Below are 24128 nucleotides of genomic sequence, written 5' to 3'. Positions count from 1 at the left end.
TGGTATACTTTCAGATACGTCACGCTAATAAACTGTTTTAAAAACAGCCGCATCGATCGCATTGTTTAGTGTGTTGCAGTAGTTTCAAAATTTCTCTGTCACAAACTCACTTGTCTGTGCTATTTGAATCTGTAACTATCCTCCACCATCTTGCATAATATCAGTGACGATAGATAATTTTTACCATCAAAATATGGTAAGCTATTTTAAATTTCGATTTAATTTCCTTGCAAGGAGAAAGTTTAGTAAGTTTAGATTTTAGAATATTCATATATTCTTTATCTTGTTCGCAGGATAAACACTACCTCTGTATAATGGCGTCCGACTCTCCAGACCAGAACCTGACACAATACTTCGCTCTCTGCAACGACTTCATCCATGCAGCACGGCTTAGGGACGGACACGTACTCATTCATTGGTAAGAACCATACACTTTTCGGAGTCCGGAAGCCCGATTCAGATTTAACGGTTTTGATTTTATTTTGATGCGACTTTGAAGGTTGCTCACGCTAATTGCTGCATGCGAAATGAAGAGAAAGTCTTGCGTCCTAATCACCAAGACGACCGCCAAGGTCATATTAAAACCGTAACAAATTGTTAAATTAGAATTGAGCTTCCAGTATTCACACGGGATCCGCGCTTGGCCGCCAAAACCCGGCACTTGATGTATGGTGCGGCGCACACACATCCTCTGCCTCGACTGTAAAATCAACTGAAGTTGTATTTATACTATTAGAAGTATTAGAACAAATTAGAAAATATTTAAAATTGTTTTTATTCCAAGTAGAAACACTACTATATAAATTATAAACTGCAATAAATGTCATATACCAAGAAAAAACACTACACTTACTTGTACCTACTCGAACTGTACTAAATTAATGGATGTTAAAAAATAACTCATGATACTGTTAACATTATTCCATAGCTCGTACAGTCAGATGATCGCTTTGTCATCAATGGCTAATGATATAATACTCGCCTCGAGTTCCTTATGGTTGGATGTGAAAAAAGTCAACTTTTCAGAAGAGCTTAAACAAAATTGGCCATTTTGTTTGGCATCATTGCATGAACTATGTGGAAAGACCATCTTTTTATTGCGAAAAACCTTTTTACCTTCTGTTCTGGATAAGTGAAATCGTTGTAGTAACTACTATTTGAAAAGGCCGATCTGACTTTTTGATTTCTCCCAATTGAACAGTACAAAAGAGGCATAAAGTCGTATTTTGACTTGTTTACACTCAACATTTAGAATATTTTAGGCATAAAGTCTCGTCACCTCACAAATCGCAATGGGTAATTCCACGAGACTAACGTCAGTTACCAATTCTTTCGTGTGTTCTTACATTAATTAAGCAAATTTAAGTATCTGTATGTCTGGCGTGGTGCTACTTGGCGGATTTTCATATCCGAGGTTATGGAATTCGTGTCGAGAATAATGTTTGAATCCTGAAACTGAAAATTCCACAAGGGAAATGAAACCGATAATATAATTACATTTACGTACTTTCTTAGCCTGGTTCAGTCGGTAGTAACAGTTTTGCCGTAGAATTGAGATATTATCTAATTAATTCTTACTTCGTTTAGGTAAGCCTGTATGTGGCAACAAATTTATAGAATAACAAGAATAATATTTTGGCTAGTAAAGTTAGATTGTGACAGAATTATAAAATTCCCATTTGGAACTACGGCGCACTATTCATACATTGGTAAGAAGCATACACGTGCCGTGGCAGCCTCATTGGATGAATTCATAATCGTCATTGGCCCTTGTGAACTTGATGTAAGTACTAAATAATATAATGTTTGCTAGTTACACCTGAGCAATTAATGTTAAATTAGTCTAGCAAAGTTTTGAATGCAATTAAGCTACAAACCCAGCAGATAATTTAAATAATTCCTTTAATTTTAGCATTTAATTGGATGTTTAACACATTACTCAATATTCCTTTGACTGCGTTTAAACTGGAATAATTAGTTAGCTTTAAACTAGGATAATTAGTTAAAGTCAAATATCTGTAATAACGAACGAATAAGCAGAGAACAAATTGGAACTCATATATTACTTATTTAGCGTGAACCGTTTATATTTGAATAGTATTGTGGTTTTGGTGGTCAGAAGAAAGTTAAATATTAAATGAGAAAATGGCTAAAAGATATAATTAACATTCATGTCATTCATTTTCGCTATTATTTTTAAATTATTATGAGGTCTTTGTTACCTAAAGATTAACTCTCTCCGTCTCCGTCTACTTGACCTGATTTTGGTTGATGTATTTAAAACGCAATCTAACCAACGCGACTACCAATTTTTAGACTGTATATTTCATTAAACAACAGTAAGTAGTTCCTGACCCTCGTTCTTAGATATTGGCGCCGAGGGAGGGCGCCTCTGACCGTTGATTGTATCGTTCGTTACAATAACTAATTTTCAGCCGAACGTCGGGTAAAATTGCTGACAATTTCGGGGTAAATTAAGGTTGGTTGTTAAACAATTCAGTTTTATCGGGTTTGGATTAGCTGACCTGATTAAATTTATGTTCGGGTCAATGGTAGTTGACCACTTTATTTATCTCGGTTATTTTTCTTTGCGTGTTTCCCAGCGAATCGCCGCATGAAATCTTATCTAATTAATGCTGCTTTATGCATGTTTTTATGCTTAAAAATACACCATACTCGTAGTACTTATACATGCAATAAATTCTTGACGTTAAACGAAATATATAGAAAACACAAATGTTTGTCTTTTTATTCTGAATTATCTTTGAATTGTAGTTGAAGATGGATTGCGCTACTTGACAGCTAGCTTAACACTAACAAAGCTGACAAACAAAACCCCTGGTTACTTAAACTTATTAAAGCTTAGTTTCTCGGTGACTTAACACAATACGAAATATTCCGCAATTTGTATCAAAGGATAAATACGGAGTCTCGCCATGTCTGTCAAATAAATTATAGTATAAGAGGTACCTAATAAAAGTTTCAATCATAAAAATTAAAGGTACCTATATTTTTTTCCACAGTTTAGCGGGTATGTCACGCAGCGTGACAGTGGCGGTAGCGTACATCATGTCGGTGACACCGTTAAACTGGCGTGAAGCGCTCAAGGTGGTGCGTGCAGGCCGCGCTGTCGCCAACCCAAACCTCGGCTTCCAGCGCCAGCTGCAAGATTTCGAGACCTACAAACTAGTTGAGGTATGTCTATCATTTAGTTCATGCAACATGGTAAGACGGGGGTTGATAGTCAAGTGGCGCAACGTGCTCAAAGTAGTGCACGCAGGCCGTCAACTCCAACGTCGGCTTCTATCGCCGGCTACAGGACTTTGAGACCAACAAGCTGGTCAAGGTATCTCTAATACCTATCCTTTAGCAGGAAACACGTCTCTTGCACAATGATGAGATAGTTTACTGGCGCGAGGCGCTGAAAGCTAGCACAAGCCACGCTGCCGCCAACCTCAACCTTTGCTTCCAGTGGTCAAGGTATTTTTATCTCTACTTTAACAACGGTCAGTAGACAATTTGTATAGTACATATTCATCAACCAAAAAAGGAAGTAAAACTTAGCTTTCTTTGTGTAAGAAAAAGTTAGGTATAAGCTTGGAGGATTTAATAATAACCGGGGGTCTTTAAGAGCTTACCCCTCTGTCGTAAATCTCGGCCAATGCTCATATTATGTATTGTATTGTATGGACTGACGTTTTTCTGATATGGCTATTTGTACGTTACGTACATTTGATAAGCCCCTCCCCCGCAAAAATCGGCAGACTGTTTTGTACAGAAAAATACAGAAAAGGCGTCTCCGTTGTTAAATCCTCCAATGGTAAGATTATTTATATGTCTTCTGAAAGAAAATTGTACATCCGAAAATATTTTCCCACCGTCACGCCAACCATTAGTCAAAACTTGCTTGATGTTTGTGAAAGGTTTACTTTCAATTGTTGGCTTTGCGCCAAAAATATTAAATATTTTTACGTAACATGTTGTCGTACCCTTGTTTACTAAGTTCACTTTCCTTTCTTACCGTACGACAAAGGCAATTTTTTGGGAAATTGTATTTCAGCATTCGTTAACTGTGATGTAACGCCGCAGGCGGGTTTATTATGTTCGCCCCGTGCTCATCGCCAAAGGAACCCTTTCGGTACATCGCTAATTTGATCGATAAGGGTCCGTACAACGTGTCCATTCTTACCCTTACATTCTATGTTCACTATTTCAATTGTTGTAATGTTTCTAAGATATGATTGTTATGACCAACTGTGACTTTACTAAAGAATTTCAAAAGAACTTCTTATAATACAACTAATATTATAAGATATTTCATAATGAAGGGTCTGTATTAACTTGTCCGGGGAATAATTCTACATAATTGTACAATGGGTAATTAATTGTACAAAAGATCCCTATGGGTCGAAATGTATCCGCAAGGGCCCCCGAAATTATAGCAGTTAAGTTTTATGTCCTTGTCCGTCGCTCAATGAAAATTCACGACTACGGTAAGACACAAGTTGCAAGACTAAACTAATTACCGAGTTTCATTTCCTGCATCCGCAGCTTTATGTCTCGCTCACGTACTTAATTCCTGGAAACAACGTTTGCCTTGCAGTAAACCCTGCGATCCTGCGAAACTGAGGTTAAGTCTACGAGTATACTATGGAAACTTGATCTTTTCTGGAATAACCCAGGGCAGAACTATGTAGTTGTCGTCAAACAAAGCTAATGGACTTGTAATAGAAACTGATGGCATGTCATTACTCATCATTATTTACATTGTACACACGTATAACGACATTAATATATGTAATGGCATGAAATGTTCAATTAATAAGCATTGGTATGTTTTAGAATAGGTAGGTCTAAAACGACGACTGTAATGGTTGAATTAAGATTTCATATGTCAAACTATAATTGCATACTTTTCATGTATGGGCACCCAACTCAATTATAATATTAATTTCGATACACTGTAGTCAACTATAAAAAATTTGACCAATCACGTGCCGCCGTGTTTCCATTCAAAAGATATAAACGACCAACTATTTCATGCGCATACAACGCGTCTTTATATCTTTTGTACTACATTTTTGTCCACTGAGATACTTATTTTCTTTAATTATTTAGGTTTTTATAGTATAAAAATATTATTTTAGATGACTCGTAGAAAAAGTATTGTATACAATAGTGATATGATCAAGCTTTTCAATCTCGTAGCTTGCTTAGGCAACTTAGCTTGCTTCGTTGCCTAAACACGGTACTCGACTGAAAAGCTCTCTATCATACCACGATTGTATAAAATATTATTAATAAAAATAGTTCGTTGCCAATAAGCTACAATCTGGCTGCAATAAATTTATCATTATCAGACACATTATATTGCATAGTGTGTTATTTTTCTACTTACATGATTGAAGTGTATACAATATAAGTAAATAAATAAAACACGCCAGCCTGCGTCCATTCACTACCATTACGTAGCTGGTGTCCTCACGTGCCCTCAATGTGCAGGGGGGTTCACCTCGAAGATCGGCTACATCAGCCATCTTCGGGCGCATGAACGCCGAGCTAACTAGGAGTCGAAGTAGTCGCCATAGTCGAAATCGGCCGGAAGGATCACTCACTCAAATAAATAAAATCATAGTGAAATAGGTCATACACTTGTATATCCACGCCGAATGCGAGATGCTAAAAATATTGCTTTTAGAACTCACTATTTTTAATAATTTACATGAAATGTTCTAAATTAATAAGTACATCTTCATTCATTTGTATAGGAGAGAAGACGTCTAAAAGAGCGCTACCCGTCCCTCGCGCTTGCCGACAGCGACCTCTCCGAGTGCCGCATGATGCTGGACTCGTATCAGACCATGCTGAGCCAGCGCACCATTTGCGAGGGCAAGTGCTCCATGGGCCGCCAATGTCCTACTGGTACGTGAAATTGAGTTACAGAATTTTCGCTACTCACACATTGTGTGTTGTGCATTTTTGACACTGTGGTTCTAAATTTACTGCCTTTGTTCCTAGAAATATCGTATTTTCATACCTATTTACTGTATCAATTCTGAGATAGGTACATTAGGTACGAGTATTTGAATGATATGCAAAAATGCTTTAGTCTCTGAGAGATTTTTTTTATTATTAGGACCCGATTGTGCAAATTTTTCAGCATTTAAGTAATTAAATGGTTTTTTAATCGTATTTAACGATCAAAAACAAAAAGGTAAACTGGAGCCATAATATATTATATTTATGAATAAAGGTGAGAGTGCATAATTTTAGGTAAAAGAGTAAACTAACATTTCGGCAGGACGTAAAACATTTTGGGTCGTTAAAATTCTCGTTAACTCTGCGAAGTAATACTGAGCGAAAAGGTTGAGGCAGATGTTCTACCTGCCATGCAGAATTTAAACTATGTCCGCCGAAATCTAGATGCAGAAAGCTTGATGTTTCGCTTTAGTTTCGCTTTACAATACAATATGAGTAGGCACAACTATGAAAGGATCGTCGTCATCATTAAATTACATTCAAAAATGAAATTTAAAGACGACCTTAGCACCCGTAGTTTAATTTAGTAAAAACTCTGGTTAAAAAAGTAGATATCTAAATGTATATAGAGCCTATATTATAGGTACTTAGGTAGACATCGATACTGATAGCTTGCCACAAGAAAATGGCAATAAATACGTAAGAAATCTCCCCAGAAATCTTGATAGAATACCTAAACAGCTTCGAGATGGCTGTCAGTGCCAAACTCCTTGAATTATTGTGTCAATAAGGAATTAAGTTAGACAAATTGTTCCATCTTTAATCGCTATCCGAATTGATTTAGAGAGATTTAGTGTACAGGGAAACCATGATGAAATGGGCGGTTTATTGCAACATTTTGAGCAACTTACATAAGTCTGTGTAAGAATAGCATAATATATACAATGTAAATAAAGGTAGCAACAGATAGTCTTATCGCTGTAAGCGGTCTCTTCCAGACAATCTTAGGGTAGCAGGATATAAAGAACAAAAATCTTTAAGAACAGATAGTGCACGAATAAATTACAGGAATAAGAAAATTACACATATGTATTCGATAGGTGCACCACTGTGCGTACATACCTACATACATAATATACGTACCCTGTACATAGCGGCACACTCAGGAGAAGACAAGTAATGATTCTTCAGAAGGATTTTAAGGCTATGAAGAGTTTTAAGCCACTTACTGTCTTACGGCAGGTTGTTCCACAGCCTAGCAGCCCGAAACGTGAAGGACTAAAATTTCGTAGAAGAAGCAGGGGGAACAAGTAGATATTTCCATAAAGACATGACGTAGGAAAGATAACTAAAACGCTCTTTAAGATATAGAGGAGTAGAGGGCATTATGAATATAAATGCAAGATTTTTAATTAGGATAAAAGCTGGACGAATTTTACCATTTGATACTAAAACTAAACTAATATCCACATCTACCTACGAGTACGTTAAACAATTCCAAATTGCGAAGCGTCTGACGAAGTCAAACTAGGCACATGCGTTGTTTCCGACCCTGTGTTTGAGAAACTGTGTCGGTCGGCAATTTGTCGCGCACCAGTCGGACATGCCAGACAAGCTAAATTGAATACTAATGCTTCAGGTATTTTCAAAGGTAGCGACTTAATTTTCACGTGTAAAGAAAAAGTTTTAATAAAAGTAATGTAATTTACAGTCTAGCCAGTCAATCTAGTAAAATTATGTTCTTGAAACTTTTCACGATATAAATCTTTGTTTTGTCTTTTGAATTTTCTTTTACTCATTAGGTTATTACTTACCTTTGTAATTTCTGTATGCTAAGGTGTCATGAACGTAGCTGACCGATACAATTTTGTTGTTCATTTCATAAAAAATCTTTCGACGTGACAACGTAAGTGATATTTATACAGAATGAATATACAATGTACTTGTGGGCGACGCACCTTTTTAGACGATGTTTATTTTTTATATTTTTTTAATTCTATTGTTTCATTGTTGATTTATGTTCTTTTTTACATTATATTAATGTGCATTCATCTTCTTGTTTCCAAAGAATAAAGTACTATCAATGAACCAGCGTATTTTATCATTAATACTACTTATTAAAATGATTTAAAATAATAGCACGGCATATTTTATCTACTACCTTTTTATATGACAACTTATTATTTTGCAATAATTAATAGACTGAAGCACGCAGCTACAACTGCTTTCAATTAAGTTTCATAGTTTGTCTCCTGCAGCAAAATTAGCAAGTTATTAGTTAGAACTATCTATGTAGTTCGCGTGACTGGGGGTAATTGTAGCCCTCCAATAATATTGTTACCGCGAGTAGTCAATCTTATTGATCGACGCTTTGGCGGCATTACGACAACAAGCCAGTGGCTTAGTGTTTTTTCAAGACAGCTTTCTGATTTGATGAAATATGATTTACGGAGGCAATATTTATATTATTTTAATGTCATGGCCTCATGGCATTTGCGCGAAATATAAATTTATAACTAGAGTCCCACCACGCTAAGTTTTCATATCAAAGTCTTAATAAGCGCTGGTATGACGGGAACGCGGATCCGCGTACGAAGAAACTACGAGGGGTTACATCAAACATAGAATTCCTATGGGATATGCACATTGCACGAAGGCATTCTAACTGCCAGTCTGAGTCAAAGTTAGCCCGGTTGTAGTTTATGTATTTGTAACCTTTTATATAATGTAGCTCTAGAGGTTAACTTAAATATACTTGCATTCAAAAAATCAAGCAATAAAAATTGTGTACGTATTTATACTTATAAATAATATTGTTCTCATCAAGGTTCCCTCTGCCACTCTAGGCGTCTGTAGAACCGGGTCGAAGCGGCAGTCGCGGCCCCGGCGACCGTCCACGGCCTCAGGCGACGCGCCAGGCCTCAAACGATCTCCCTCCACGCTCTCCACAATGTCTACAACTTCTACAGCCTCGGGTTACCGGCCGAGGTCTTCGCCCGCGGGGTTATTTAGCTACACCGGGGGTGAGTGTATACATAAGTACAAGTAGTGCCTCATACGATCTCCCTCCACGCTCTCCATAATGTCTACTACGTTTACAGCTTTGGGTTTACGGGCGAGGTCTTCGCTCGCGGGTCTGTTTAGTTACACCGGGGATAAGTGTATACATAAGTACTAGCAGTGCCTCAAACGATCTCCCTCCGCATTTTCCAATAAGTCTACCACTTCTACAGCCTCGGGTTGGATTATAGGCAAGCACCCTGCTTAGCCAACGTGCCAATCTCTTTCATTTTAGTGCGATAGTGACAGTTACGTTTCGTTCGCTACGCAATAAAGTACAATAAATAAATAAGATCAACAGAGATAAATGCAACTATTGGATAATTGCGTCTATTCGTTATTTTTTGGAATACGAATGGTCTGAAGACTCTCTTTGTTACTTTTTTTATACTACGTCGGTGGCAAACAAGCATACGGCCCGCCTGATGGTAAGCAGTCTCCGTAGCCTATGTACGCCTGCAACTCCAGAGGAGTTACATGCGCGTTGCCGACCCTAAACCCGCCCCCCCCCTCGATGAGCTTTTTAATTCTGCAAGTGGCTTTTATCACTAGATGTCAGGAGATGTAGTAATTCACATAACTCAAATGGACGTCATCCAGCTTGCCATCCAGCGCAGCGCGGCATTGCCGCAAGTATCCATGGCACTTTTTGGACTGGGTGGGGTCGGAATGGGGTTGATAATATATTATACTATACTACTACGCTTAAAGCGGGGTAGTATTTGTTATGTGCTTATTACTCGTATTTAGTGTTAGTTTTAGTGTCTGTTTGTCTTTTATGTGCATACGTTTTTGTTTTAAATTTTATTATTTTTAGTGTAATGATTTTTGTGTTTAATTGAATATATAAATAGATGCAACAATCCCATAGTTACATTTACCCCATTTGACCTTATACAATTGAGATAAGTTACAATAATACGTGTAATAAAGCTATTCAGAGAGGTTTATCATTTCGTGTTTTGCTGCCCTTACACAAGGTCGAGAGCTGCTCGGTAAACATGTTTGTTACATTAAGACAAGTGGAATTGCTCCACGAGTACATATATCATAACTTTGTATATGAGCATATATTTTGACTGCATCGACACGATATTTTTGATTCAAGATTACTTTTTAGCTACATTAAGTGTATGATAACATTTATTTAGGCCGTCCGTGCAGATAAATAGCTGAGATATATAAGATTTAGGAGCCGCGCAATATCTGTGGACAGAAAACAATTTTCTCTTTTACTCGCCTCGTCGACTCCATGTTTGCCCTAAGGCTGTGTAGTGCTGCCACAGTCCCAGAATTCATGCGGCTTAGCAATAATATACCTTATGCAAAAGATGTAAGGACTTGGACAGTGGATAATGTCAGAGATAGTTAGTGGACCTGTATACTTTTATATTGTTCTGTTGTAACCCTGCGACGCCATCTTTAAAAACTAACGACTAACGGACCAATTCGAACGTACACTGATATCAGACTGCCATCTGACTGATGTCATTCAAACATCGTGCATTTCGCTCGTACTTGTCCCTACAAATATTGGTGCGTGTGGGACGCACAATAATTAAATAATATGATACAATTATCATTCTAATGTCAGTGTACGTTCGAATTGGTCTGAACAGCGGCGCTAGAATAACACCTAACGTCAAGATGTTGTTATCCTATTAAAAAGTCTACGCTCGTAGCCCTCTACGTCGTAGAGGTCTATGAACTTCGTAGCAAAACAAATTGAATCGAAGTAGCACTTGGTAAAGTAATTTATCTTTCACTTTAATCTAACGTAACGTGTTCTCTATGTGTAAGGCAATTTATCTTAGAAATTCACATGAATCAATCATCATCTTAGTTGAATTTTGAGATGTGATAAAAGAATAGTAGATTGTTAACCAAGAGATGAAAGGCATCCATTTCTGTCGAGATAGTTTGGCGCTCTAAAGGAGTGAGAGTGTCAATAGTCTGAGACTGAAATGGCGCCTTACACCCGAGTTAAACATTCTAGTTTTCATTTCGAATACGAAGAAAGTAAAATTTTAAACGTTATTTATGGAATGGGGAGTTGATTATCAGAATGAAAATCCAAATATCCATTTAAAACCAATTTTTTTATTACATATTGTTAAAAAAAAACCTTACTCAGAAAGTACAATGCTCCAGAGCAGAAACGTATCATATTCTGCACACTTTTTAGAACAACAACTACCCACTTTTACAGCATGAGAAATAAAAAAATGTTTGATGAATTTGTCTACTTCGATAACTGTTACATACTTCAAAAGTTATGTAGATTCAGCATTTTAACTAGTTATCAATGTCGACTATTACATATATAAGTTTTTGTAAAAGGCACTTTATTTAAGTATTCGTACCCACAGGTGATTTTCACTTATATTACTGAGCATCCCCTGAATACAAATGACGCTAGAATTTGTCGCAGGATTGTAAGGACATTTCGTTTATCGCATAACGACGTCCTTGGCAATAGGACCCTTCGGTTGAATCCATTGACAACATAAAAAAAGAGATTAAGGAGTCGATATTCCTATTTAGATTTCGACCTCTAGTCTAGCTATAAAACTTTAACATCGCACCAAGTCGAATAAAATAGATTTTTGGCTGAGCAAATAAATACATCATTTATCTAGTTGAATGGAATAAATAAAAAACAAGATATCGTTGAGAAACCGTTCCTAATAACAAAGAATCTCATATAGCTAAGAGGTAATTCTACTTTTTACTGTAGGTTTTATTGTAATTTCTTTTTGTAAATTATGTAATTTTTTTAATTGTACACAACATACCTTTATCATGATACCTTTTGATATAAAAAGTTTAGTTATATTTTTTTAAGTAACAAAGTTATTATGAGACAGTACTGGGACGGTAACAACATTTGCATGTTATAAATTATAAAAATAAAAAAGCCAAGTGTCAAATATTGTGGCTTTTTCTGTGCATCATGTTTTAGTGGATAGTATAAATTAAAACGCATTACGAATATTAAAATTTCAAGACTGTTCGAAACTGTAAAAACCTGCAGTTAAAAGTAGAATGACCCTAAGGCCCCAAAAAAATCTACAGACTGACAAAACTCAGAGATGACTAACTAACCGATTAAAAGAACATTACTTGTCTCTTTCATAAATGTAGTTGTTATTCTTGAAATTCTTCGTTATTTGTATGGCTTTGCCTATGTCATTTATTTATATATTTATTTGTTATTTATATATAAAATATTTGTAGTATATGTATTTTATATTAGTTTTTTTTTTACACCACCCGTTACCTTGATTACGTTCGCCATTTCTCTATATGAAGGTTGTCTGGAAGAGATCGCTGTTTAGCGATAATTCCGCCTGTTGTTACCTAGATATTTATACCTTTACATACTTTGTACCATTTTTTTTGTTTATTGTAAATTTATGTATTTTTCATATATTTTATTATATGTAATTTCATTTCTTTAAGTTTTTTAGGTTACATTTAAATCACTTGGCTGCGATTTCAAAGAAACGTTTTCAAAGAGCTGGCCTAGGCGACTAATTAGCTGGCTGATTTAACCAGATGGCTGCGACATACATAGGTATATTTATAATAAAGTATCTACTGTGTGCCCTTATACTGACATAGAATTTACGAGTTGTTGTACTTGTTGTGCAACTGGGCAGCTCAAACTGATACAATTTTCTTCTGTCACGTGCATGCAATCTGAGATAGCTCAGGGGCGAAAGAGATGGATTGTGTGTTCGTGACAAACGGATATCAAGGACGGTGGACGTGTCATTCCATTCGGAGGATTAACAATAGTTTGAGTTTATATAGCTTTACAACTTTATTTTTGTGCTGTGTTCAAATTTCTGAGCAGCGAGAGTTATTTTATATGTTTTTCTGTTCCTCATACAGAGGCTCAATTTTACATAAAATAGTAATCTGGTTATTAAAATTGTAAATTTACTCGGGTGTTTTTTTAATTCAGATTAGGCAGGACTACGAAATTAAGTATATGAATTTGCTAGGCATTTTTGGGCATATCTTAAACTTAAACTGCTGCACCTATAGAATCGTGTGCCGTGAATGCTAATATTGACGCTTCTCGCGCGAGATTCTACGAAATTGTACCTTTCAACCATAGTTTATGGTATCTCGATCTCAATTATATAAAATCTCGATCATAATTTCATAAAACATGTGTTGTAAATGAGAAATCTTCATCGTCTTACTTTAACTGTAACAAGCTACACCTTATGTTTCAGCAACACACCGCCCAACCCGCTCTGCATCCGGCATCAGCATAACGCGAGTAACGGACCCCATAGGCGGCGGCACCACGATGGCAGTCGGTGGTAATGAATATTCGCGACGACGAGCCGCCTCCGCGCCAGCCACGCCAGCGTTGTCGCCCGCCACGTCCCCGCCTGGATCGCCTCATCGTGGTCACCAGAGGTGAGTTTACTTGCAAATGTTAGTTAGACTGTACCGCCTACATCATCATAGGCGGTACAGTCATAGCGGTTGGTCGTAGTAAGTACTCGTGTCGACGTGCCGCCTCCGCGTTTATCACACCGGTGTTGTCGCCCGCCTGGGTCGCCTCATCGTGGTCACCAGAGTTTGGTTCACTTACAATTCTTACAAACCTGACGAACGTGAAATACGTGAATAGATCCCATAAGTATCATATACGGCAAGCCGCATCCCAGTCAGCCACGCCAGCGTTGTTGCCCGCCACGTCCCCGCCTGGATGGCATCATCGTGGTCACCAAAGGTGAGTTCACTTACAAACGCAAGTAACACTTGAAGTCAAAGATGGCGGTAGGAGGATGGTCGTAACGAACACGCGCCGGCGAACTGCCTCCGCGCCAGCCACGCCAATGTTATCGCCCGCCTCGTCTCCGCCTGGCTCGCCACGCTTTGATCACAAGAAACGAGTTAATTTACAAAACTAGAGCCCGACTAAGCAGTCCTCCTACTGACTTGTGACCACAGTGCCATCACTCGCCGTTCTCGCCAAACCGCAGACCAAAGATGGACTGACTGAAACTTATTGCTTAATAAATTAACTAATTCACCGAGTAATCAATAGCGATTTGCGATAGCATGTACCCTGCGTGTACCCTTCACCTAGTCACCACCACCACCGCCACCACGTCTGCGCATGATATGCCTACAGGTCATTTCACAAACCTATTTTTTGCCTGATAAACTTCTTAACCGACCTAAACCTGTTGGTAAAACCTCTATTTTAAGAGTTTATCATTACATGCATCACAAGCTTGATACTGGAGAGGCGAGACTCGCCGAACATCAAAAGAATTTATATTTAAAGGTTATTTGAAAGTTAAGTAGCTGTTAATTTAGTTTTCCATTTTTCTCTTTTGAGATATTTCAGCTCGAACAGAATGTTAAACAGAAGATACTTAATTACTGCGTTCCTCGTAGGTACGGACTGGGTAATTTTGAATGTGTTAAAAAGACAAATTGTTTACTTAAAAAATACTATTGAGAACTATTTATTGTAACGATTTATTTAAATAAAGATTCATTATTTTTGTAATTTATAGGGTTTATATATACAAATAATGTGGTAGAAATACAAAAGAGTAAAATAAATTTAAATAAAAACTGAAATTGTCTAACTATGAAATTTAATAGAAATTAAAAAATAATTATTAAATAAATGAATACATCACCTCCAGCATAAATCGTACCCGGCTCAAAGGTCCCCATAATTCGTGCAGCATTGCCTAGCTGCACTGCAGTTAAGACAATATGTTGAACCAAGTACATCATTTAAATTGTTGTATTATAAAACGATTAATATCAAGATAGAAAAAGACTAGAGTGAGGCTACGCATGTTGTTACGCACTGTGGGCAGATTCAATGTATTTAGACGTACCCGTAGGAACTTTTCCATCAGACCATCACTTATAAATATGTGCACTTCGCGACATCGAAGTTGGACTTATATGTACAGGCACCTTTTTTGTGCATGTCATTATTAGAACCTCCAGCCACCCAGATAACAAAACTTGCCTAGACAAATGCAATTCTGATCTGTCAAAATAGAGATTCAAAGTACAATCCAATATAATGGAATGCAACAAGGCATCTCGGCGGTGTGGAGGTGGATCCATATTATATATATATATATATAAATGTAATCTTTTTAGTGAAGTTATAAAGTGCTTTTATATGTCATTTATTAGTTAAGTTTGTTTAAACATCCCGGATACGTACAATTTTATGTATTTAATTTATTTTTCATTTTCATAGTTTCATTAAATTTAAATTTAGTACTCGCGCGAAAACAAATGAAAATATTTATTACCTCTGTAAATAAAATCATTTCAAAATTCAAATTCAAAATTCAAAAATTTATTCTGCAAGTAGGCCTCAAGGGCTCTTTTACAAGTCAATACAACATTTATAGTAACATCATATAGTGACATGAAAAATACATAACAACATTTATAAATACAACAGCCAATACCTGGGTATACATTACATTATAATAATCTTAAAATAAATAATTACTACAATACAATAGAGATGTATAGTCTCTATGGTTAAAAACACATTAAATCTGGAGATGTAAAAGGTCCCCAATGTCAGAGTACTAATACTAATAAAATTTGGAGGTGTAAAGTCTCTCCAAGTGTCAAAATAAAATTTATACTAAATAAATAAACCGAATCTGGACTGTTAAACTAGCAGTCTCATAAACTAATGCTACAGAATACATAACTATTATGTACCAAGTCAAGTATATTATGTATGTCGCCCCTCGAACGGGCTTGTAGTAGCGACCAGCTGGCTGAATAAACCCCTCTTTAATTGAGTATTGTAGTTTGTCTAGTAGAGTATGTATAGTAAAGAACTATATTTAGATAAATTCTATAATATACTAACTACTTATATGTATTTGTGTACAAATAGGCTATTTAGTTTTTTCGAATTTTCGATTTTCTTGTAACCTCGCTCGAATAATTCGAGTTATTCTTGTTCTCACAGATGAAAAAGTTTTATATGCCAAAAAAAATCGGACATTATTACAAAATGCCGCGCATGTAATATATCTGGTGTTGCAGGCGTCCATAGGCTACGGTGACTGCTTACCATCAGGCGGGCTGTATGCTTGTTTTCTACCGTCATGTTATAAAAAAAAATAACTACAGTGGAGTTAGAAAGAGCTTTAAGCGGCCGCCATCACAGGGGAGAGTAATATGTTATTGTTACTCGACCTTCTACATGATAATTTAATTTTAAAACATGCAGTAAATTTGGATTTTGTTTAATAAATAAATGTTCTAATTAAAAAATTTCAACAAAACCACCTATTTCCAAAGGAAAGTGCAGTTATCGTGTTTTAGACGCAAAATTTAGCTTTTTTATTCGATTTCTTTATAAGTGTTTTGTTATTTTAAATCAAAGTTCATTTTCACGCAATGTAGGTATGTATACGATTTTCACTCTACCTTTTCAATTTCTGTAACCCTAAAGAATATTTTTGAAAGTTTGAATAGACAGTTTTTAGTTCATGGAGACTCGATTTTTTAGCGAAGTCAAGAAAAATATTACATCGTTTGTTTCCTCCATGCAAAAGTGAAATAAATACCTATAGTAATGGCATTATGATTTCTCGTGTATACAGTTAGATATCTAAATTGCGGCAAATTTCCTAAAAGTTAGATATGTTTTTAAAGACATCCCAATAGGTAAGGACCCTTGCTCTAACTAAGTATAGCGAACGGTGTACGTGTGCCTTCTATGCCCGACAAGAAATAATGTTTGGGCAGATTTTATCAGATTCTTTATTATTTCCATTTATTTTTTGTCATTTGTTTTTATTTATTGTTTGTGTTTTGTATTGTTTCTTTCACAAATGAAGCACTTCATTGTTTTTTTTTCTAATTGTTTTATTTCATTTATGACAGAAAGGCCTGCGCATGGGTAATACCCACGGTGACCTGGAATCCTGACTCCATGTGATCATGCACTCCTGCCTATGATTGCACGCTCTATCACAAGGTTATCATTATCACACTTATTTTCAATAGCTTATTTTAACACACTTTTGTTACTACGGAAAGACTGTGTGTTATCTAATCGAAACAGGCATACTATAATGTTCAGACGATTACTATTTTACTTAACCTTCCACAAGGAAAATAAAGTTCACTTTTAAAACGAGAAGTTGAGAAAGTAAACAAATCATTTTCTTTTGTTCCTCATCCCCGATGCTAAGCATTCAGCGTGGACATTTAAGTCATTGTCTGAGCGAGTCTGCGATATGTCCGTATCTCGCTTAATATCTACCGTAATTCAAAGCGCTAGCAAGCGTAACGTCTCAGGCGAACTAGTTCTCGTGTGTTTCCGAGATTCATAAGAACTGTATGTAATGGTAGTTCACATTTCTAAATTGGTTAGCTTGAAGCGATGCGCTTTGAATACGCGATAGGATTAGCTGGGCAGTGGGCGGACATTTTTCCGGTTCCTACTGAGGAATGATAGAAAATAGATGCTAGCTCGGCAGTCGATTCAGCAGGCTTCTTTTATTCAAGGCCGCAGGCTCTTTGTGTTTAATGTAATTTTTTTGCTCATTTTGCTTCTTGTGTAAATCTTACAACAGAGTCTTATTATCACAAGTCTGAACATTAAGTTTATTTGTTTTGAATTTGTTTTATTTGCATTTCAAATGAGCACTTAGTGAAGGATTCTGGCACAAACGTGTTAGGTATTATTTTAAGCCCGGGACCACTTGACTGTTATTTAATGTTAAATTAGGAGTAAAATTATTGTCTTTAATAACATTTTCATTAACTTTAAAAGATACACGAAAGGTAAAAGGGTTTACATGTTACAAAACTTACCATTACTTTCTGGCGATAAGGCCGGTTGCGGTTGACGAGCCTTTGCACCTGGTTTCGTAAAACTACGTTAAATGTACCTTTGTTATCGTCGGCAGGTCGCGCGCAGTGCAGCGGTGCTCGTAGCACGCGGCGCGGGGCCCGCCGAAGTCCCCGCTGCGCCAGGCCTCCGTGGCCCCGAGCTACTACCACAAGGACTGCCCGCCCGCCCGCCAGCGCGCCGACAGTTTCCAGTCTAACTATGTCAACTAACTTGATCCAGCGCGAACATGTCGGATGGGCTATATAGGTGCGAAGATCTGGCGGATGCCTGCTAGCATGCCATTTTTAAAACATTTTTAACTGCTTGCGTGCTTCTCGCAACGGTTTGCCAGATCTGAGGGCCTACCGCGAAAAACGAAAATCGAATTTTCGCGGTAGGGCTGCTGAACGTACCATCTTTAAGTCTCCCTGTATCACTTTTGCAGAGGCGCGAAAAAGAGTGTTCTCCGCTTTTTTGTCCTTTATCTTCGTGGAAAAAATACTCTTAACTAGATATTTAACAAGTTGGCAAGAAGAGAGCGTGTGTGTCATGTAACTGCACAGAAAGAAAACTTAGGATATTCCGAAAAGTTAAGGATTCTGATTTTTTGTTGTTTCTGCCAAAACTATCCTAACATACCAAATGTCCTTATCAAACCAAATTGGATCTAATTCTTCAAGTTATATCTCTATGGTCTTTATCCTGAACGATAAAAATTTAATCGTTTAATCGAGATATTGTCACTTCTGTGAACTCGTAAAAATATTTTTAATTGGTTCAACTTGCACAATCCTGATGTGTACCAATGTACCGAATTGTATTTTGAATACAAAGATACGTACCTACCTTGGCAAATTACTTACAGACATGACATAATATGGCCGCTGTTTAGTAAGGACTTGAAATATGAGTCAGTCCTATTGGGCTATGAAATTGCCTTAGAGCGACGTAAATGTTCAAGTCTTGTGATCACTGCTTGTCAACGAAACGTGCTAATAATTGATAATTAAAGTAAGCTCTCGTTCCGCACTGTAAATAATTTACAGTAATTATTTAAAGGGTTGACATTGGTTGAGGGTGACTTCGTCTTAGATTTTAAGACGGTATCTACTTCTGCGATAACAGCACTCACTCAGCAGTCACTGTAGGTAAAATCCTTCGCACGCGTCCGCGCCAGTTAGCGTTGCTCATACTCGTACTACTATTTTTTTTTTCATTATCCCGCTCCGTACAACCGCGCCCGTTAGCGGATGCCCTAAACATTTAATGGGTGATAATAATTAATTCAACATGAGTTTCCCAATCTAAGAAAGAACCCAATCATTAAATTATCATTTAATAATCGTAATTTTTTTAATTGGTTGAGTAAACGCGCATGATAATATAGTCACTTTATATGATTGATTATCAATATCTGTCATAAATTTGGAAGTGCTTTGTTTATTACAGAAATATGATGGAAATTATATATTCCTTCCTTATCTACAAGTAGGTACAGTCAGCATCAAAAGTAGCGGATGAAACAAGGTTTCAAAAGTATCTACCATTCTGTAACAGCTTAACAAAATGAGGTGATTCAATATGTAGAACAATTATGACTGTAAAATATATACTTTTGAATATAAATTTTAGATATTTATCTGTATTTGGAAAATTTATCCGCAATATCAGATATTTTTGGCGCGTTGTTTCATCCGCTACTATTGATGCTGACTGTACCAATCTACTTTGTCAGTATAAGATTTGTTAATTGTTACAAAAATAGAAACGAAACCCATAAAAAATATATGTTACCGAAAAATGCGTGCCTACCTACGGGCTACGTTGTAAGCCCGTAGGTATGTAGCCGGAAATGGAATCGTAGCTACTACGCGCGCGTGCGCATAAAGTTATGTTTGTTTTGCGCGCAACACTGAATATCGGAATTTGGTTTTCCGCATCTTTGTATTCGGACGATAGAGAGGCAAATAGGCGAACGAATTAATGAAGTGGTTCACTGTACATCCATGATCTACCGCTGACGCGAAAGCGTACGCGTAGGTAGTTGTCGCACAAGAAACAGTGAATACTTGTAAACGAAACATGTACTGCCCTCGAAACGCTGACTTTTCACGCCGCCAGTAAAAAAAAAATTTCTTATGGCTGCAAGGAAAAAACAGATTGATCAGAATTATTGGTACCTTGTTGGAGAGCTGCCTAAAGCAATATGTTTTACGAGGGAAATGAGAGGTCCCAACAACGTCACTATATTACATGATAGTGGGGTCGTTATAGGACAATACCAATATTTTTTTCATTAAAGCATGAGACTTGGCACACTTGTTACTAAGGTGGACCAGAGTCGAAAACGCCCGGGAGGCAGCGGGAGACACCCCTCTAGGGGGGAGGGGGAGGGGGTGAAGTTTTCCTACGCCGCGCGCACTGTTGGTCGTTATAACTACTAAACTATAGCTACTAGGGCAAGTGTGGTATCATTTTCGGATAAATAAAAGATTGTCAATCATTTTCTAAAACAAAAAAACACCTTTACATAGAAAAAAATTGAAATACGGCCCAAAATCTAAAATCTTTTGAGTAAAAAAAATCTTTCAAGGTCAATAAATTTTTAATGATTACCGATATCGGAAAAAATTTAAATACGGCCCAAAATCTAAAATCTTTTGAGTAAAAAAAATCTTTCAAGGTCAATAAATTTTTAATGATTACCGATATCGGATTAAAAAAAATATATTTAAAAAGGCGCATTAATACAGATTCCAAAAATATAAGTAACATTGCAAATATTTAAGAAAAAAATTGTTTAAAAAAATATAGAACACCGCGCGGCAGAGTCGTAAAAAATTCTTAGCCAATTATGAACATCAAAAACGAGTTTTATAGGTTGCTAGTGTCCTGTAAGCTGTAACTAATAAGGATGGAGTTTTCATTAGATATAGTATATCATCATATCAGCTCATATATGTCCCCACCGAGGGGCTCGAGCCTACCCTGCATTAGGGTGATCGGGCCTTAGTCGATCACGCGAGCCCAGTGCGGGTTGTTCGACTTCACACACAAGCTTCGAGTTTCCTCGCAGCCGTGTGCAGGTTTCCTCACGATGTTTTCCTTCACCGTAAGAGCGTCGAATAAACGTACATATGAAATCGAGATTCGAAAACACATTGGTATGCGGCCAGGATTCGAACCACGACCTCCCGCACAGGAGGTAGCGGTCTTAAGCATTACGCCACCGACGCTTTCTATATATAGTATATAGCTCAATTTTAATAATTATTTGATAGAAGACATTTTTTATCGTGTGTATAAGCATATTTAAACTTATGGCTCAGCTGGGCACGATTTCAAGTGACCCAAAATCTATAAATAAATTAAACAAACAGTATAGAATTTTACTTAAAAATGTTTATTATTTACATTGTCCCCCACAATCGCAAAGCTCCGTGCACTTAAGTTGCCGCTGAAAGCACCGGCACCTCGAGCCGCCGCACCTCTTTTTGCATCTGCACCGGATCATTTCCAGGCATGCATCTGCAGCTACGGGCAAGTCTGTCCATGTAGGTTGCCAGCTTTCACTGACTTTTCTCCATCCCCAGTTAGATGGACAGGGAAGATTTTGATTCGGTGACATCTGACCCCATACATGGACTGCTTGGAACACTGCCCGCAGGAAATGCTGGTATAGAGCAGCTTTCGTCGGAGGTATATTCTCCAATTGGCGGTTTTTTTTTCGAGAATAGGTGCTTTCGGGCTTCGTTTACGGTTGTAAATGAACTGGCTCTAAAACAAAACAAAAAATTAGTTACTAGACTATTTTATTTTATTGCTAGTTTTAAAAAGTGCTTATTACCTGTCATATAAAATGACGACAAACTTTTCGATTACTGTAAACGCCTCGCTAGTACTCCCCTCATATGCTGCCAGAAACCCTTCTGTGGCATTGGGAAATGCGTTCCATGCATCTATTGCACTTTTTTTTCCTTTCCCGTTAAAATAGGACACAGTATCACAACCTGTGAAGGCATGGAACAGGGGGAGGACTTTCGCTTTTTGTGGCCCTGTAAAAGAAAATAATATGTTTTGCCCGAAAGCACCTATTCTCGAAAAAAGACCGCTAATTGGAGAATATACCTCCGACGAAAGCTGCTCTATACCAGCATTTCCTGCGGGCAGTGTTCCAAGCAGTCCATGTATGGGGTCAGATATCACCGAATCAAAATCTTCCCTGTCCATCTAACTGGGGATGGAGAAAAGTCAGTGAAAGCTGGCAACCTACATGGACAGACTTGCCCGTAGCTGCAGATGCATGCCTGGAAATGATCCGGTGCAGATGCAAAAAGAGGTGCGGCGGCTCGAGGTGCCGGTGCTTTCAGCGGCAACTTAAGTGCACGGAGCTTTGCGATTGTGGGGGACAATGTAAATAATAAACATTTTTAAGTAAAATTCTATACTGTTTGTTTAATTTCTTTATAGATTTTGGGTCACTTGAAATCGTGCCCAGCTGAGCCATAAGTTTAAATATGCTTATAAACACGATAAAAAATGTCTTCTATCAAATAATTATTAAAATTGAGCTATATACTATATATAGAGAGCGTCGGTGGCGTAATGCTTAAGACCGCTACCTCCTGTGCGGGAGGTCGTGGTTCGAATCCTGGCCGCATACCAATGTGTTTTCGAATCTCGATTTCATATGTACGTTTATTCGACGCTCTTACGGTGAAGGAAAACATCGTGAGGAAACCTGCACGCGGCTGCGAGGAAACTCGAAGCTTGTGTGTGAAGTCGACCAACCCGCACTCGACTAAGGCCCGATCACCCTAATGCAGGGTAGGCTCGAGCCCCTCGGTGGGGACATATATGAGCTGATATGATGATATACTATATCTAATGAAAACTCCATCCTTATTAGTTACAGCTTACAGGACACTAGCAACCTATAAAACTCGTTTTTGATGTTCATAATTGGCTAAGAATGTTTTACGACTCTGCCGCGCGGTGTTCTATATTTTTTTAAACAATTTTTTTCTTAAATATTTGCAATGTTACTTATATTTTTGGAATCTGTATTAATGCGCCTTTTTAAATATATTTTTTTTAATCCGATATCGGTAATCATTAAAAATTTATTGACCTTGAAAGATTTTTTTTACTCAAAAGATTTTAGATTTTGGGCCGTATTTCAATTTTTTTCTATGTAAAGGTGTTTTTTTTTGTTTTAGAAAATGATTGACCATCTTTTATTTATCCGAAAATGATACCACACTTGCCCTAGTAGCTATAGTTTAGTAGTTATAACGACCAACAGTGCGCGCGGCGTAGGAAAACTTCACCCCCTCCCCCTCCCCCCTAGAGGGGTGCCTCCCTCTGCCTCCCGGACGTTTTCGACTCTGGTCCACCTTAGTAACAAGTGTGCCAAGTCTCATGCTTTAATGAGAAAAATATTGGTTCCCATACATTGAGTGCACCTAAAAACCCCACTATGATTAGATGCTCTATTTTACCAATGTTATCATCGCCTAAAGGCGCGTTATTTATAAATTCGCTGCCAGAAGGAAATGTTGACGATGATGCCATCAATGATTTTTATGCAACCTTTTTGTATCTACTTGATGCGTTGTACGTAAAAATCGCCTTTAGTCCATTTGCTAATAAGTCGAATTATATAAAAACGGATATATAACGATATTGCATTAAGTACGTTAATTTATAATGTGATGGAGCTAACGAAATAAATTGTATATAAATTAAATGATGCTATTTTAAGGATAATGCTCTGGCTGGTTCAGATTTACGGATACGAATAACTATTCTAAAGTTGGTTAAATTGTAGCTGTAGTTTGTACTTATTTATATGAATTGTAAATTATAGATAGCGTGTCATTCAAATTCAAGCGCTTTCGTATAATAACATTAATTCTAATATGGTTTAAAACCTTTCAAATCTCGCCCCTTTTTAGACTAGTCAAATTGCCGCAATTTTAATAATTAAAAGAATTTATGAGTCTCATTGCAAAAAAATAGTAGATATAAATGTCAAACAAAACATATATCAACAAAATTAATTGGCTGTAGGGTGCTGGAAGGCACCTGTTGTGTGTATACGGTGCTACGCTTGTAACCGAAAATATGTTTTTCCGCTTTGTAGCGAACGGAAAACCCGCCTATTTAGTCGCTGTCAGTAGGTATATGTTATTTTAAAGTTTCACAC

The 24128-nt window shown here is 37.2% G+C and overlaps 1 protein-coding gene and 2 long non-coding RNA genes across 4 annotated transcripts in view; 2 read left to right on the top strand and 1 right to left on the bottom strand.

Annotated features, from left to right (window-relative positions):
* Positions 1-20359, top strand: part of LOC133523464 (dual specificity protein phosphatase 22-like) — an 89917-nt gene extending 69558 nt beyond the window's left edge. Inside the window, exons 3-9 of one of the 2 annotated variants that reach the window (XM_061859062.1) lie at positions 294-418; positions 3024-3195; positions 5769-5922; positions 8826-9002; positions 13287-13476; positions 16966-17059; positions 17997-20359. In XM_061859062.1, coding sequence (XP_061715046.1) covers positions 294-418; positions 3024-3195; positions 5769-5922; positions 8826-9002; positions 13287-13476; positions 16966-17020 — 873 coding nt within the window. In that variant the 3' untranslated portion in view covers positions 17021-17059; positions 17997-20359. The remainder of the gene's footprint in view (positions 1-293; positions 419-3023; positions 3196-5768; positions 5923-8825; positions 9003-13286; positions 13477-16965; positions 17060-17996) is intronic. The other variant, XM_061859063.1, reaches the window with a different exon arrangement.
* A 59-nt stretch (positions 20360-20418) lies between these two features.
* Positions 20419-21394, top strand: LOC133523467 (uncharacterized). Its single transcript, XR_009800228.1, has 2 exons — positions 20419-20513; positions 20604-21394. It is a non-coding gene; the product is annotated as an uncharacterized LOC133523467 (long non-coding RNA).
* On the bottom strand, positions 21303-22026 carry LOC133523466 (uncharacterized). The gene is made up of 2 exons (XR_009800227.1): positions 21768-22026; positions 21303-21697 (listed from the first exon to the last, which is right to left on the bottom strand). It is a non-coding gene; the product is annotated as an uncharacterized LOC133523466 (long non-coding RNA).
* Positions 22027-24128: the final 2102 nt, after the last annotated feature.

The sequence above is a fragment of the Cydia pomonella genome, chromosome 12, assembly GCF_033807575.1.
Source record: "Cydia pomonella isolate Wapato2018A chromosome 12, ilCydPomo1, whole genome shotgun sequence".
Taxonomy (NCBI): Eukaryota; Metazoa; Arthropoda; class Insecta; order Lepidoptera; family Tortricidae; genus Cydia; species Cydia pomonella.
This window is presented reverse-complemented; position numbering and strand designations above follow the sequence as displayed.